This window comes from Amblyomma mixtum, chromosome 2 (assembly GCF_055824585.1).
Source record: "Amblyomma mixtum isolate Tamu chromosome 2, ASM5582458v1, whole genome shotgun sequence".
NCBI classification, from domain to species: domain Eukaryota; kingdom Metazoa; phylum Arthropoda; class Arachnida; order Ixodida; family Ixodidae; genus Amblyomma; species Amblyomma mixtum.
This window is the reverse complement of record NC_143013.1, coordinates 288406838-288419997: the sequence shown is the minus strand read 5'-3', so window position 1 is coordinate 288419997 and position 13160 is coordinate 288406838. Positions and strand designations below refer to the sequence as shown.

The following is a 13160-nucleotide window of genomic DNA, read 5'->3' as shown; positions in this document are numbered from 1 at the left end:
TTTGATCACTTGGCGTTTTTTACAAATTTCTCCCAGGGACGGTTAATTTCACGACGGTCATGCAAGCGAGTTCAATTAAGCCTCACTAGCCTATCTGGTTAAATTGGGGTCCGTCTTATACACGGGTGCCTCTTATATGCCAACTTTTTCAATGGCAGCCTGCACATAAGGAGGGTGCGTCTTATACGAGGGTGCGTCTTATACACCGGAAAATACGGTACATGTAGAAAACAAGACTGGGCACTGTGAGCATGCCTTGCACTAGTTTGCACGTAATAATGAACGAAAAATAAACAAAAGGTACAGCAACAAAACTGACAGTCAAATTGAGGCTTGAAGTAAAAGACAATATATTTTCTCAGTATACAAAACATTGCCACAGGTCCTTATAGCCTTAGCTCATCAAATGATTTGTGAATTGTACGTAGCAATTAGAAGTTTACTTTTTTTTATGTAGTATGCGTTCAGATCTCCGCACAGAAAATTCACTTCACATTAAAATTAGCGGAAACAATCAGCAAGACCAGTTCTAAACGATGGAGCACTCAAGTGTTCAGTGTTCTGGCTTGTATCTGACACACCACACTCCACATTTAAAGCGTCTGACTAGACAACACAGAAAGTACGCTCCCAAATAGTTGCGGTCACGTAGCTCGTTTCTATATTACCTCTCAACCCACTCCTTAGGTTACAGAGGTAGGAGGGCGTCATGGAACTCTTCGCCTCATGCGTGTTCTCCGTAAGAAACGCATCATTCAATTTAAAAATACTAATAAAAAAAGCCTTTCCAGCATATTTGGTTCGACGTATAGGTAAACAGGGAACAGTTTTCTTTGCAAGTACAAAATCTTGTTTTCCGTACACATTATGACGGCTCCAGGAGAACATTTCTGCTCGTATTAAATCTATTTTACTACAGTATAATGAAGCCTACTTAAAAGGTTTCGCAGGATGTGATCTCATACGTTGTGAAAATCAGTTTTGTCCCTCATTCAAGTATCTACCTAGATGTTGTGGGTGGATAATAAATACTTCGCAGCCGCAACTAGCGCCCCCAGCAACGGTTCCACTGTGACGCTTGTGGTGATTGCAGCACCGGTGAACTTGAAGGATCTGTAGACGACCCGGTTGCCCAGGCTTTGCTGCTTGCGCAGGTTTCCGGCGACCCTATTCTTGCAGGTGCCGAAGTAGTAGTACAGGTTGTTCCTCAACTTCGTCAGCTGCAAGCATACCCCGTTTGCAAAATTAACGGCGGTCGACGCAAAAGAATCAACGTTGATCAACCCTCGTTTGACAGAAACATCTGCTCTTAAGGGCAGCACAAATACGCGGCTCAAGATCGACCGTGTTCATACGTACTACACGTGGGCAGGGCTCACCCTGCGCCTTCTTCTTATCATGCCCTACGTGCACTCGCAAATATGTTTTTGAGCGCACATTAGATTTTAAAAATATCTCCCTTTGCAAGCAGGTCTTAATAGATGAGATTAATTAGCGCACTACGCAATCCACATCGTGCGAATTAGGATGCATACATGTACGCCACGAAGCGTGCAACGACATCGATGAAATTAGATTTTTTAATAACATTTAGTCGCATGAACTTAATACTGCGGGTGTACACTTTCGCTGCGTCATTTAGCACGAACCGGCACCAACCGACTTGTCCAGCTTCCCGTCTTGAATTAGAAAATTCTTCTCACTGCCACGTCTTTGCTTTGATAGTTTTACAAATCAGAGGACGTAAGTGACCTCTGTGAAGGGTCATCGCCAAGAAAAATAACTCATGCCGAAAAAACGCAAACAAAAATACAGGTAAAAATAGGAATCTTGCTAAGTCGCCATACAGACGAAGTACGACTAATCCTCGCCATAGATTTTCAAAGACTGTCGTGAGAACCTGTTCAAGCCCACTACCCTAGCAAGACCTAGCAGGGAAGCTGCTTGCCTGCTGCTCGCCGATGAAAACCGCGTTGCTGAAGACCACAACGAGCGCCTTGTTAGTGCATGGAGGAAAGGTGAGCGAGCCCAGGTAGATGTAGTAGCTCAGAGTCGTGTTCGGGAGAAGGTAGGCCATGGGAATCTTGGTCTCGGTCGAGTTGCCCCGGGACGTCATGTGTTCCGTGGCATTGACGAGTACATCCAAGAGCGGGTTGGGCTCTTCCCGTTTCTGCATTCGGGTAAAGAACAATGTTCCTAGACGACGTGATTCCATGCCTATACACGATTTTAGTTTCGATACTTGGGCGCCGCCATGTGTGTTTTAGTTGAGCGCCGCCTACTGCTGACGTCATCGTGGGCTGATAATTTGCAGCCCGTGGGCTGCCGACGAAGCAGCGTGTAATCTCTGGAAGTGTCATATCCACCCGTTTTATTCCTGCCAGGCCTAGAAATTGTGCGTGGGGGTTCGCCTCGTGTTCATTCACGTGCGTGCTATGCTATTAGCACTTGCAACAACCAACCGGGAGCAGACGACCATTCTACGACGAAGCGAGCGATCAGCACCGGTGAGTGCTATGCTCGCAGTTGACGCGTGAAGTTTTTGTCCGCCGGTTGAGTGTAGGGCAAACATGGCATGGTGTTGCATGTTAGAAAAATGAAAGCAAAATGTGTTGAAACATAAGATCGCGGAGAGCAATCGAATATCTTGTTTTCCGTGGAGCACAGTTTCTCGTCTGCGCTCTGGCTGCCTACTTGGCCATGGCGAGTGTGACAATTTAGATGCAGAGCTTGCGATAGAGTACCCCGTTCACAAATTGAACACTTTGGAAACAGCACCGAGCGCATGACCGAAACGAATCCACATCTGATCATTGCAATGTTTGTTTGCGGAGAAACGCGCGATGGAATTGAAATTCGGTCCCTCCTGCCGCTTGCATAGGGCTGTTCGTACTATGAGCGATAGAAGCCAGTTCATTGAAAGCAATTCGCATTCTCGCTTAATCAGCTCCCGCCACTACTCACTGGTTCACAAATACCGAAAAATGTGTAATTACATGGTCTGATAGGCTGATTCGATAATGAAACGCTATTACCGTTTACCGGCAGACCGAATCGCCGCACCAGTGTTGAGAATTCCAATCTCAGTCGGGTAGGGGCACAGCTCAAGTCGTTGCGTTTGTTGTAGATCTGGTACTGTTATGCATAGTGAACTTTTTTACAATCCATTCGATTTGATTTCAGTCGAACAAGAGTTTACCGACCTGCGCATACCGCGTTTTTTCTCCTTAAGTTGCCGTGGCTGCATTTTTGCTCACTTTGCAGTTGGGTAAAGCTCCGTGTTGACCCTTCCGTTCATGCCATGCTGTGCAAATTAAATTAGTATTTTTGTACTAACGGCACGGTTTTTTTTTTTTCAGGTGGCGATGCACACACGCCCCCGATATTGGCGAACATGTGGGGTGGCGAAAGAAAGTTTTGGCCAAATTTGTGAAGTCCTCATACCGAGTGCCGCTAAATTAAAACAGTTTTGCTAAGGCCGTCATAAAAGCTCCAGCTCTTAAAATTATGCACGGAGTATTAGAGTTTGGCAAGGCAGGCGCTGCGCTTCGTTCCGCGCTCGATATTAAGCTCATGCAGTGGGTTTGTTTTTGCACGCATTTCATTCACAAAGTGCGCTGATGCGTAAGCTTGTTGTTGGCGCGAGTATTTTTTGTTCACCAACTACGTCCACTGCCAATGCAACTCGGGGCCGACGGGTAAGCGGTGAAGAAATAGAAATCGCAGAGGCGCTGAGACTTTTCCATTACATGGTGTGTGTATTACTACATACTGGCGGCGTTTTTCTTCTACTTTCGTCGATTGGTTTGGTTTGGTTTATGGGGTTTAACGTCCCAAAGCGACTAAGGCTATGAGAGACGCCGTAGTAGAGGGCTCAGGAAATTTCGACCATCTGGGGTTCTTTAACGTGCACTTACATCGCACAGTACACGGGCCTCTAGAATTTCTCCTCCAAAGAAATTCAACCGCTGCAGCCGGGATCGAACCCGCGTCTTTCGGGTCAGCAGCCGAGCACCATAACCACTCAGCCACCGCGGCGGCCTCTACTTTCGTCGAGTACTGCTGCAACCAGCAGTAATGATGCCCAGAGGACGTTGGCGTTCTGTACAACATTGCTGCTTTTGTTGCACAGACGCAAACACGCGCTCGACCAGTGGCTAAGCAGGCGGACGTTGCTACGCGCGCCGGATTATCAGCCCAGGGGAGGACGGCAACAGTAGGGTGTCCCGCAGCGCACGTGTTTGAGACTATTTCTCCCTCCCCTGCCCACTCCCCGTAAAATGGTGTATATGACCAGCAACGTTTTGAAGCCAGCCATATTACTCAAAGTCTCGCAAAGAATAATGCCGCATAGAATCATTAAGGCTGCAGACCACAGCTTCCAGCTCCGGAGGCCACTTCATGCCGTGCAGAAACTGATACCTAATTGGCCCCCCTTCAGTTCGAGGTTTTCGAGTGCGTTTCCTTCAGTTTGCCTTGGAGACGATACTATGTCGTAATCTGCCAAGCCATCCTTCGATTCCCCTACATAGTGGCACCATTAGGATAACCTGACACGAATGTCTAGAGCACCCGCGCGTGTAGAAAGGGGGGAGTCACTGAGCCTAAAGACAGCAATGCGCGAACTGTGCCTTCACTGAAGTTCCATGAGTGAAAATGCACAGGTAGAGATAAACAATATACTATTTCTACAAACGGGTGTCCAGAGAAGTAGTAAACTACTTATCGCAGCAGAAACACTGTTTTCGCCCAGTTTCTGCACCTCATCGCACAATCGCTAAACTAACTACTGTCGCGCATATAACGGTCACTTTCCGAGTTTGTAGGACGCTTCAGTCCCACTGAAGCGCACATGCATAGGGATGAAATATGCAGGGTCCCGATTAAGGGCGGGAACACTTCGCCTGCCTGCTACCATTTCGCCCTTCTATATACACAGTGAAACCATCCCCTGCGTCCTCTATGACCTCGCTCTTTCCTTCGGCTTGCTGCTTCACACTATCTAGTATCCCCGAGAAATTCCGTAGAGAAGTTTTCATTAGTGTGCATTAAATCAAGGAAGCCGATGGGTAGAGACCGCAGTGCATGACTTCGGTTACGATGCCACGACGGCTGGAAATACAATTGCACGTGGTATGCGCTAGAATCAATTCAAAACGGAGCGACCAGACTCATTCATCCTACCTATTCTTACGTCATCAGTGTGTCGGCATTGAAAGCAGAATCCGGCTTATTACCCCTCTGAGATCGTCGCCGTATTGCCTGTCTTTGCTTATTTCATTAATTTCTCCATAGTTCACCTAGCTGCCCACTCTACTTTCGTGTCTTAGAAGTCGAATATGACACCGCAGCCGAATAGTAACCAGAACTCCGGTTGTATATTGTCATCCGGCCGTCAGACAGCGCGTCCCGCTGGTCAACGACTGCCCGCGCAAACAGACCGCAGTGCGCTTATATCCAGATGCAGGGAGAAGGAAAGCGCGGCGCCTTAAATAAATAAATAAACCCCGGCACGTGGCAGTGAGTTAGCTATTTGCTTATCGGAACACAAACTCTTCTCCTACCTTGTCCCGCCAGTCCGCATATCTCACCGCAGTCGTTATCATTTGCACATTTCCTGACCCCTTTTCCATGCTGTTACTTCTGCCGCTTCATTTTTTTTTCTTTTTTGGTGTGTGTGTGTGTGGGGGGGGGGGGGGGGGGGGGGGGGGGGGCTGCTGCAGACTAGAGCGATCTACCCAACAACATCGAAGCCATCACCTGCTCATCAAACTTCGCCGAAAATGTCACCAGCCATTTTTCGCTCTGTTAAATCCTTGTTCCTGATGCTGTTTGTACCCACTCCTTATGTAATATCCCTCACCGGGTGTTTAAGGTATTAAAATAAAAAGAAATGAACAAAATTAGAAGCTAGGCCGGCCTACCTCGAAGAGGATGACGAACATAGCCAAGCCTTTGTCGCGTCGGAGGCAGTCAGTGGGCGTCGGCTTCTCGCAGGACATCAGTAGCTGGAGCTGCACAGAGACGGCGGAAAGAACATTCATCTTAACATTTTCAAGCAACACCAGGCAAGTGGAGAAAAAATAGGGCATGTCTCTTGTGCACGGCAAAGGGGTAGGACAACTCTTCAAACAGCTCACGAATTCGAGAGCATTGTGGAGCGCACCACACCGAGTTACAACTAAGGCCCTTTGTTATGAAATTTTGTTTTCTTTTCGGAACTCGGGGGATTAAATATACATAAAAAATTGGAAGTTCAATTTTTGTTAAACCTGGTTATTCAAGAAAAAGTTCCATAATCCGGGCTTTTCGACTTATTTTTTCAAGCAAAGAGAACTATTAGCGTTATTTTTGTGCAGGATATTAGTTTTTTTTGTTCAATATTTTTGTGCGCCATCCAGAAATGGAAGAGCGCCCCAAGGAATTACTTTTTAGAAATGAAACATTACTTTTTTTAATTATATTTATGTCGTCGAGAACATATACTATTCCCAAGTCCAGCACTTGCCGTTTCAGCTAGTCCTGTCAGGCGATGTACACTGCAGAAACATTTATTCGATACAGAAGTAGTCATTTTAAACACACAGCTGCCTTAGAACAGGGCTTCGTTGGCGTCGGTAGCACATAACAAAATGATGCCACTGAGACGTCTGGTCACTCGCAGTCTTTTGGCTTCTACTTCTTAAAACAAGCTAATCGAACCTATTCCCAAAATAAGTCAGACTTAGAATAACGAGCACTAAAAGAGGAAGAAAATCAACAACAATTACTGCAAACAGTGCATTAGAGCTAGTGCAAGACATCCGCATTTGACCGTGCGTTTTCCTGACTTTCTTGCATTGCGGAACTGCATTTCGTTGAAGGCGCACTTTCCGGCAAAAATCAGGGCTTCCCTCTATCTTTGAGAAATCACCTCGTGGCACAAGAACCCCGTGAAGCAGGAAATACGAGGAGCCCCAGTTATTTCATAAGAACACCAACTGACCACTACAACGCCTTTTCACTATCCTCAGCTGAACCTCGGAGATGTCATACAGTTCGTCAGTGAATGTGTTTTTCCGAGCACTTACCTGGAAATTAATACGTTCGCATGTTATACATGCAGCTTTTGGCATGCTATAAGTTGCAGGTCTGACTGGGAAAATACAATAAATGTATTTCTTTAACAACAATACATGACTGCAGTAATTTTCTGGGGGATTGTTTTCCCAAGGTAGTGCCGGAAAATAGCTGGTAGCCTAACTTTCATCCGACCGTAGCTGTCAGAGTTATATTTCTACCACTAGTTGTACGACCAATTGTGTCAAATTCATCTTCGTGCCTTGACGCGTTAATAATTGCGCTGCGTATAGTGTCACCTCTGCGGTGAAGTCGCGCCCGTCGAGTGTGTGCTCCGATCCCTTCTCGCTGGTCTCGTTTCCGAAGCGGAAGACTCCCTTGGACAGCTTGTAGCGCGCCGGCAGCGGGCCTCCGTACGACTCGAGGTGAGCGTCCTCGGGCGTGATGTACACTGCGTCACAACGCAGCAAGCGACAGCTGTGCACTAGTCACAACTACAGCACTGCCACCTCGTGTTAGGCTATGCAGTTGGTAGTGCACCGGCGAGCTACACTCCAAACACGAAGACGGCTACATGGAAGTAAACAGGGAGTCAGCGCTTCACTGGCACACCTCCTTTTATAAAAGGAAGTATTCTGGAGGACACCTTGCTTCCTTTTCACTCCTTTGTGTTTAGAGTGTAGTTATCTTTTCGTGCTTGAACTTTGCACATTTATATAGACACCGTGAACTTTGTGGTGATGGTGGTGTAAGTTTTTTATTTATTCATTTATTGCACAAATATGCCCGCAGGATTACATGTGCAGGCTGTTGTCGGCTATGAATGCCAACAAAGCCCGCTATTGGGGCCCATGGGTCCAGATTCGAGTGTCTGTGCTGGTCGGCTGGGGTGGTTAACCCTGAATGCCGAGGTGTCGCACATTCCGCACAAAGTTTTAATCCACACAAGGTAATGAGCAGTACACCTCTTTTTCGTACACCAGCATCTTCTTTAACACATTTGTTGAAAACATAATCTATGCTACACTGCTCATTTCGCTCTCACTGCGAGGAAAGTGATGTGCAATGAGCGGTGGACGTTTCGAAGACGTTGCAATTCAACGACATTCCTCCGTAATCGGGTGAAGCTTCTCGTGATTGATTTTGCAACACTCTTGTTGGTCGTTTTGCGTTTAAAAATTGCCAGCCCACTGTTTGAGATGCATGAGCCTATAGTAGTTGCAAAATTCCGAATTTCTTTCACGACGTAAGCGCCTTCATTCAGATGCGCCGTGCTTTGCGAGAATGAGCCTTAAACGGGGCCAGTATAATCAGTGCTCAGTGTATGTATGAAATAAATCTGCCGAGAGTTTTATAGGGACGCCTGGCTCAATTGCGCGGAAATTGGGCCTAAATATGGTTATTAGGCGATCTAACTTGCTCTTAAAGACTTCCTGCGTGTCTGACATCTGTAATATTCATTGACTGAAGTAAGGTCACGGACTGTTCACATACTGCATGTGCAATGCATATTTTCTTGTGTTCTTCGTAGTGTGCAGCCTTCGTCAAAAGTTCAGAGCCCATCGGGTTTGTTTCCGGACCATGCTGTACGGCTCGTTCTGCATCTCCGGTGTTTAAAATGCTTTCAAATGAGACCAACTCTCGTGATTACCCCTCCGAATTTGGGGACCTCCACAGACTCTACGAAGACGCCACAATGCAGTTAACAAGAGAGCCGCTCGGACTGCCTACTTTTGACAAAAGCTGTACACAGCAGACGTAGTGTGGATGCTGCGCATCATTTATATATATTGCCTTTATTTAATGCGAAAGCGTTATATGGCTCTGTCGCGTCAGCAAAACGTGTCCGCAAATTTGTCCACGCGATTACGTCATTCTCTTAAGAATGACGCGTGATTGTGACTGCAGATAGTGTGAGATAAAATGTTGCGTGGGAAATATTTGGTTGATGAGGTGCAGTTAGTTAATTAAGCGCGCCAAAAGGCGAATAAATACACTTCGCCGTCAAAACAGCCATGGACGTCGATATAGCACATGGACGTCAGAACAGCCACGGACGTCGATATAGTATGTGGACGTTTTGCTTTCGCGTTGCTCCAATGCAGGTCGCCGCCCTGATCTCAAAGTTTTTCTTCGTTTTCAATATTTATCAGGTCCACCTTTCTTTGATGGTGATCGCATTTATTTATCAGCACCAATGTTTTGCTGGCGATGTAAGTCTCTCCGTTTCGTTGTAACGAATATATTAAGTGACAGACGCACGCTCTGTAAGTTCACGTGCAGGCTCATCTCCTTACGCGCGTGTCCCCCGTTCTCGACCTTGAAGCGGAAGGGCACGTTGTAGCCGAGGAACGAGATGGGGGCGAAGCTCTTGAAGCTGGTCTGCAGGAAGTTGATGTTGACGGGCGACTGGCCGGGGTTCCCGCACGCCTTCTCGAAGTGCGGCCACGCATCCTGGTCTGCGGGGAACAACGCGGCAATGCTTTTCTTTTACCGCCCTACGCGCTCCGCTCACTAGGTTGCCACCTTTAAACGTGATCCATGCAGCACAATTAATCGGCACAATATTGGAAACGTATTGGGAAAAGTCGGTCCAACAAAGGCCTAGAGTGAAACCATCCATTTTCAATATTGGGCCGATCGCATTTGCTGCTTGGGGATTAATCACACACACGTTATGCATAAGCATGCGCTGCAGTTACGCCAGCAGCTCGTAAGTATGTGTACCACTTCCTTATGAACTTTTTTCGCCATATAGGCATTCAAAATCTGAGCTTATCTCTGAATAAGCTACTTTGGAAGTATGCCTTCTATGTGCAGGTGAATGTAATAGAAAAGATACTATCTAGTTCGGGCTCAACATGCAAAATATATTCAGCTCCTGCATCGAGTTTAGACCTGGAGTTTAGCATCGAGTTCATTGTCCGTTTTGCTTTTTTTTTTCTGGCAGGAAATGATTACGAATTGGAGAGTCGAAACTTATCTCACCAATCTCACGTACTGGAACGGTGATGCCGCAGGATTTTTAGAGTCGTGTATCATCAGGGGGGTTATGTACGCCTCGGATACGCTACAAGAACACCAAACCATGACAGAAGTGTTTACTTACTTTCTGAAAAATTGGGGTCCACATTGGTCACGTTTCCGCAGTACGGTGACTTGTGGGCCCATCTACCGCCGTCGCAGTACTCGCGCCCTGCGAACAGTGGCCATAGTATGAGCAAAGAATCACAGAGACATCCAATCCCATTACGTGTTGGCAATGCAATAGCATCAGAAGCTGTTGATGCCTTTACCGGAAGTGACGTCACTTCCTTCCTCCTGCCAATGGGAATTATCCAGTCTGGTGACATCACTTCCATACATCCAATCAGCGAATTTGGCTTCCGAAGACGCGTTTTCTTCAAATGTGGATTCTAGTGCTATCGCATTAATATCTTGAGGCGGATACAATAGCTCACCAAGCATCGTGGCTTTAAGCATCACAGCTGCGCGCTGCCAGCGTCGCCTTTTTGTAACGATGTACAGAGCTTTGGAATAATTCAAGCTTGATCTTTACGCGCTTAGTACAGGTGAAGCATGGATGACTCATTTCCCAATCCAGTGCATAAATATTGATATCACCGTAATGACACAGTTCGTGCATTAATCATTCTAGAGCGTATCAACAAAGCGTAGACCACTCACATCCAGCCACCGGTATGATGTCCCCCATAAGATGATGGAGGGCAACCCTGTGGTATAGGTCGCTGCCGAGAGCAGGCCCCGGTACGCATGCGCATACCAACCAGGTGGTCACCAACGCAGGGCACGATGGAGAACCTGGCTTCCGAGGCGTAGCCCCACCTGCAAAAAGGACCCAATCTTGAAGTGCAACGCAGGCTTGTTTCAAGTGTCTGTGACGATTCCCCAAAGCAGCGGACGCGATGGACACCTACACGGGGAAGAAACGAGAAAAAAAAATGGAGACAGGAAGAGAAACAACCCCCCTCCCTGCTTTTTTAGGAGAGGAGCCAGTCTGACTCCCACCGGCAACGTGTACTGTAAGTTTACGGGGCGCCTTTTCCCGCGCCCTCCTCGGGGCACGTCGGTGATCCGTTCCGGCATTAATTTTAAGGATCGCCTACTTACAGTACCATGACGGTGTCCTAGGAAGTAAACTAGAACTTAGGTGAGTGGGCTGTCACTTCTCCTTTCTGCACAAGCTTTGTTAATGACAAATCACTTTTCTTTAGGATGTAACCATAATTATGAAGACGACGATGAGACCGTCGACGACGCCGGATTTTCCGCGGAACGGGAGCCTTAACGCTCTCGCGTTAGTACGCAACTATTGTAAATGCGAATTGTAAAATGTGGGCTTTAACGTTCCCAAGCGACACATCGGCCATAAGGGACTCCAATATATTGAGTTCGTGTGGAGTTGTGAAGACGGTGTCTAAAGTACTATGCAGCCGTGATGGCTCAGTGGTTACGGCGCTCGGCTGCTGACCCGAAAAACGCCGGTTCAATTCCGGCCGCGGCGGCCGAATTTAGATGGAGGCAAAACTCTAGAGGCCCGTGTGCTGTGCGATGTCAGTGCCCGTTAAAGAACCCTAGGCGATCGAAATTTCCGGAGCTCTTCACTACGGCGTCCCTCGTAGCCCGAGTTGCTTTGGGACGTTAAACCCCAGGAAACCAGTAAACCAGCTAAGGCTGCAATAAAACAACAAATTGTGTTAGCTAGGTTAAAAATAAGTCCTGTGTCCACTACAGACAATAGGTTTGTGCCTTCAGCGGCGACACGACAGCTATAAGCACTATTGCTGATTACACAGAATGGGCTTCATTTTGGAAACAAATTGGAACGAATATATTGTTGTTCCTCTATTTTTCTACAAGAAAAATTCCTTTCCGAGTATCTAAACGCCCAAGATTGTGCACGCATTTTGTTGCGTGTCAGTTTGTTTATATGTACTTGGATTGTCTTAGACTTGTTGGTGTATGTCTTCTTGACAATGCATATATCTATCTTCTGCTCGTCACGTGACTGTAACCAATTGATGCTCTTATGTCGTTCTAGAATTCTTTTTTGTCATGATTTCAGTCAGAGAGTGTCAGCTCTCTACTCCACCTGCCTCGGGCCGTCACCACACATTTCTGAATGCATATTTTACCTATAATGTATTCAAAAATTCTCAGAAGATATGCTTCCTGTGGTTCATTTGGTTCCAGTCGTAAAATACGCCAGAGACCAATTAAAAATTTAGGCAGGCAAGAGCCACTTATTTTGTGGATGTCGGTTGTCACAAAACGGTATGTCAAGGTAACAAACAACTTATGTCGTCTGCGACTACTGCTGGCTAAGTCTATCTGCCTAGAAAAAAGCAGACGCGTGTCAAATAAGAACTGTATTAATACCGACGTTAAGCCCTCACACGCACATATAAAACTCGCCGGTGAAGTCAGAAACTAATTTCCTGAAACTCATTTCCTACCCAACATTTTTAACCCTTGCCTAAGTTAAAACATAGTTGCAGTTTTCGCGAAGATCTCTGGGGCAGGGCACTGAAAGTATTTCGATGAGCTTCGGGTTATTCTGACCTTCTGAATAGTCCTACGATAGCAGGCTGAGTACATCTTACCAGAACGTACGCCCAGACAACCAAAACTAGGCGTTAGCATTCCGATAAGCGATGATTAATTCTAGGAACTGTTAACGCTTACTTGAACGTCCCATGCTGTCGTAGAGGACGCCGTCACACTCGCTTGCTGGTCTCTGGAGGCAATGGAACGGCAACCTGAACGCCTTAACCGTCTTCTTCTTCTGTGCTGACATGAGACAGAACCTGAGTTTATCTAGCCATCTTCTTCCTTCTTGAGGCATTTGAAGCATTTATCAAACACTGAAATTAATTGGACAACACAAGCAGCTTTGGGGCCATTACTAAGTAGCGTTTAAAATCATATTTATTATGCATGATAAACGATAATATTGTTACGTGCTTAGCACGCACGGGGGGTTATTCACAGAGGGGATCGGTCGGTGCAGGATGGAAGCAGGAAGCCTACCAGCGTCCCTCAGCTCTTTTTCTTCCTTTCTCTCTGCTGGTCCTTCATCT

General features: G+C 46.6%; 1 protein-coding gene across 1 annotated transcript; it reads right to left on the bottom strand.

Annotated features, from left to right (window-relative positions):
• Positions 1 to 1004: 1004 nt before the first annotated feature.
• LOC149364396 (carbonic anhydrase 1-like) lies at positions 1005 to 12877 on the bottom strand. Its single transcript, XM_089568682.1, has 8 exons — positions 12766 to 12877; positions 10747 to 10905; positions 10169 to 10255; positions 9357 to 9518; positions 7359 to 7510; positions 5925 to 6014; positions 1949 to 2170; positions 1005 to 1220 (listed from the first exon to the last, which is right to left on the bottom strand). The coding sequence occupies exons 1-8, from the start codon at positions 12875 to 12877 to the stop codon at positions 1005 to 1007; spliced, it is 1200 nt and encodes a 399-aa protein (XP_089424808.1).
• Positions 12878 to 13160: the final 283 nt, after the last annotated feature.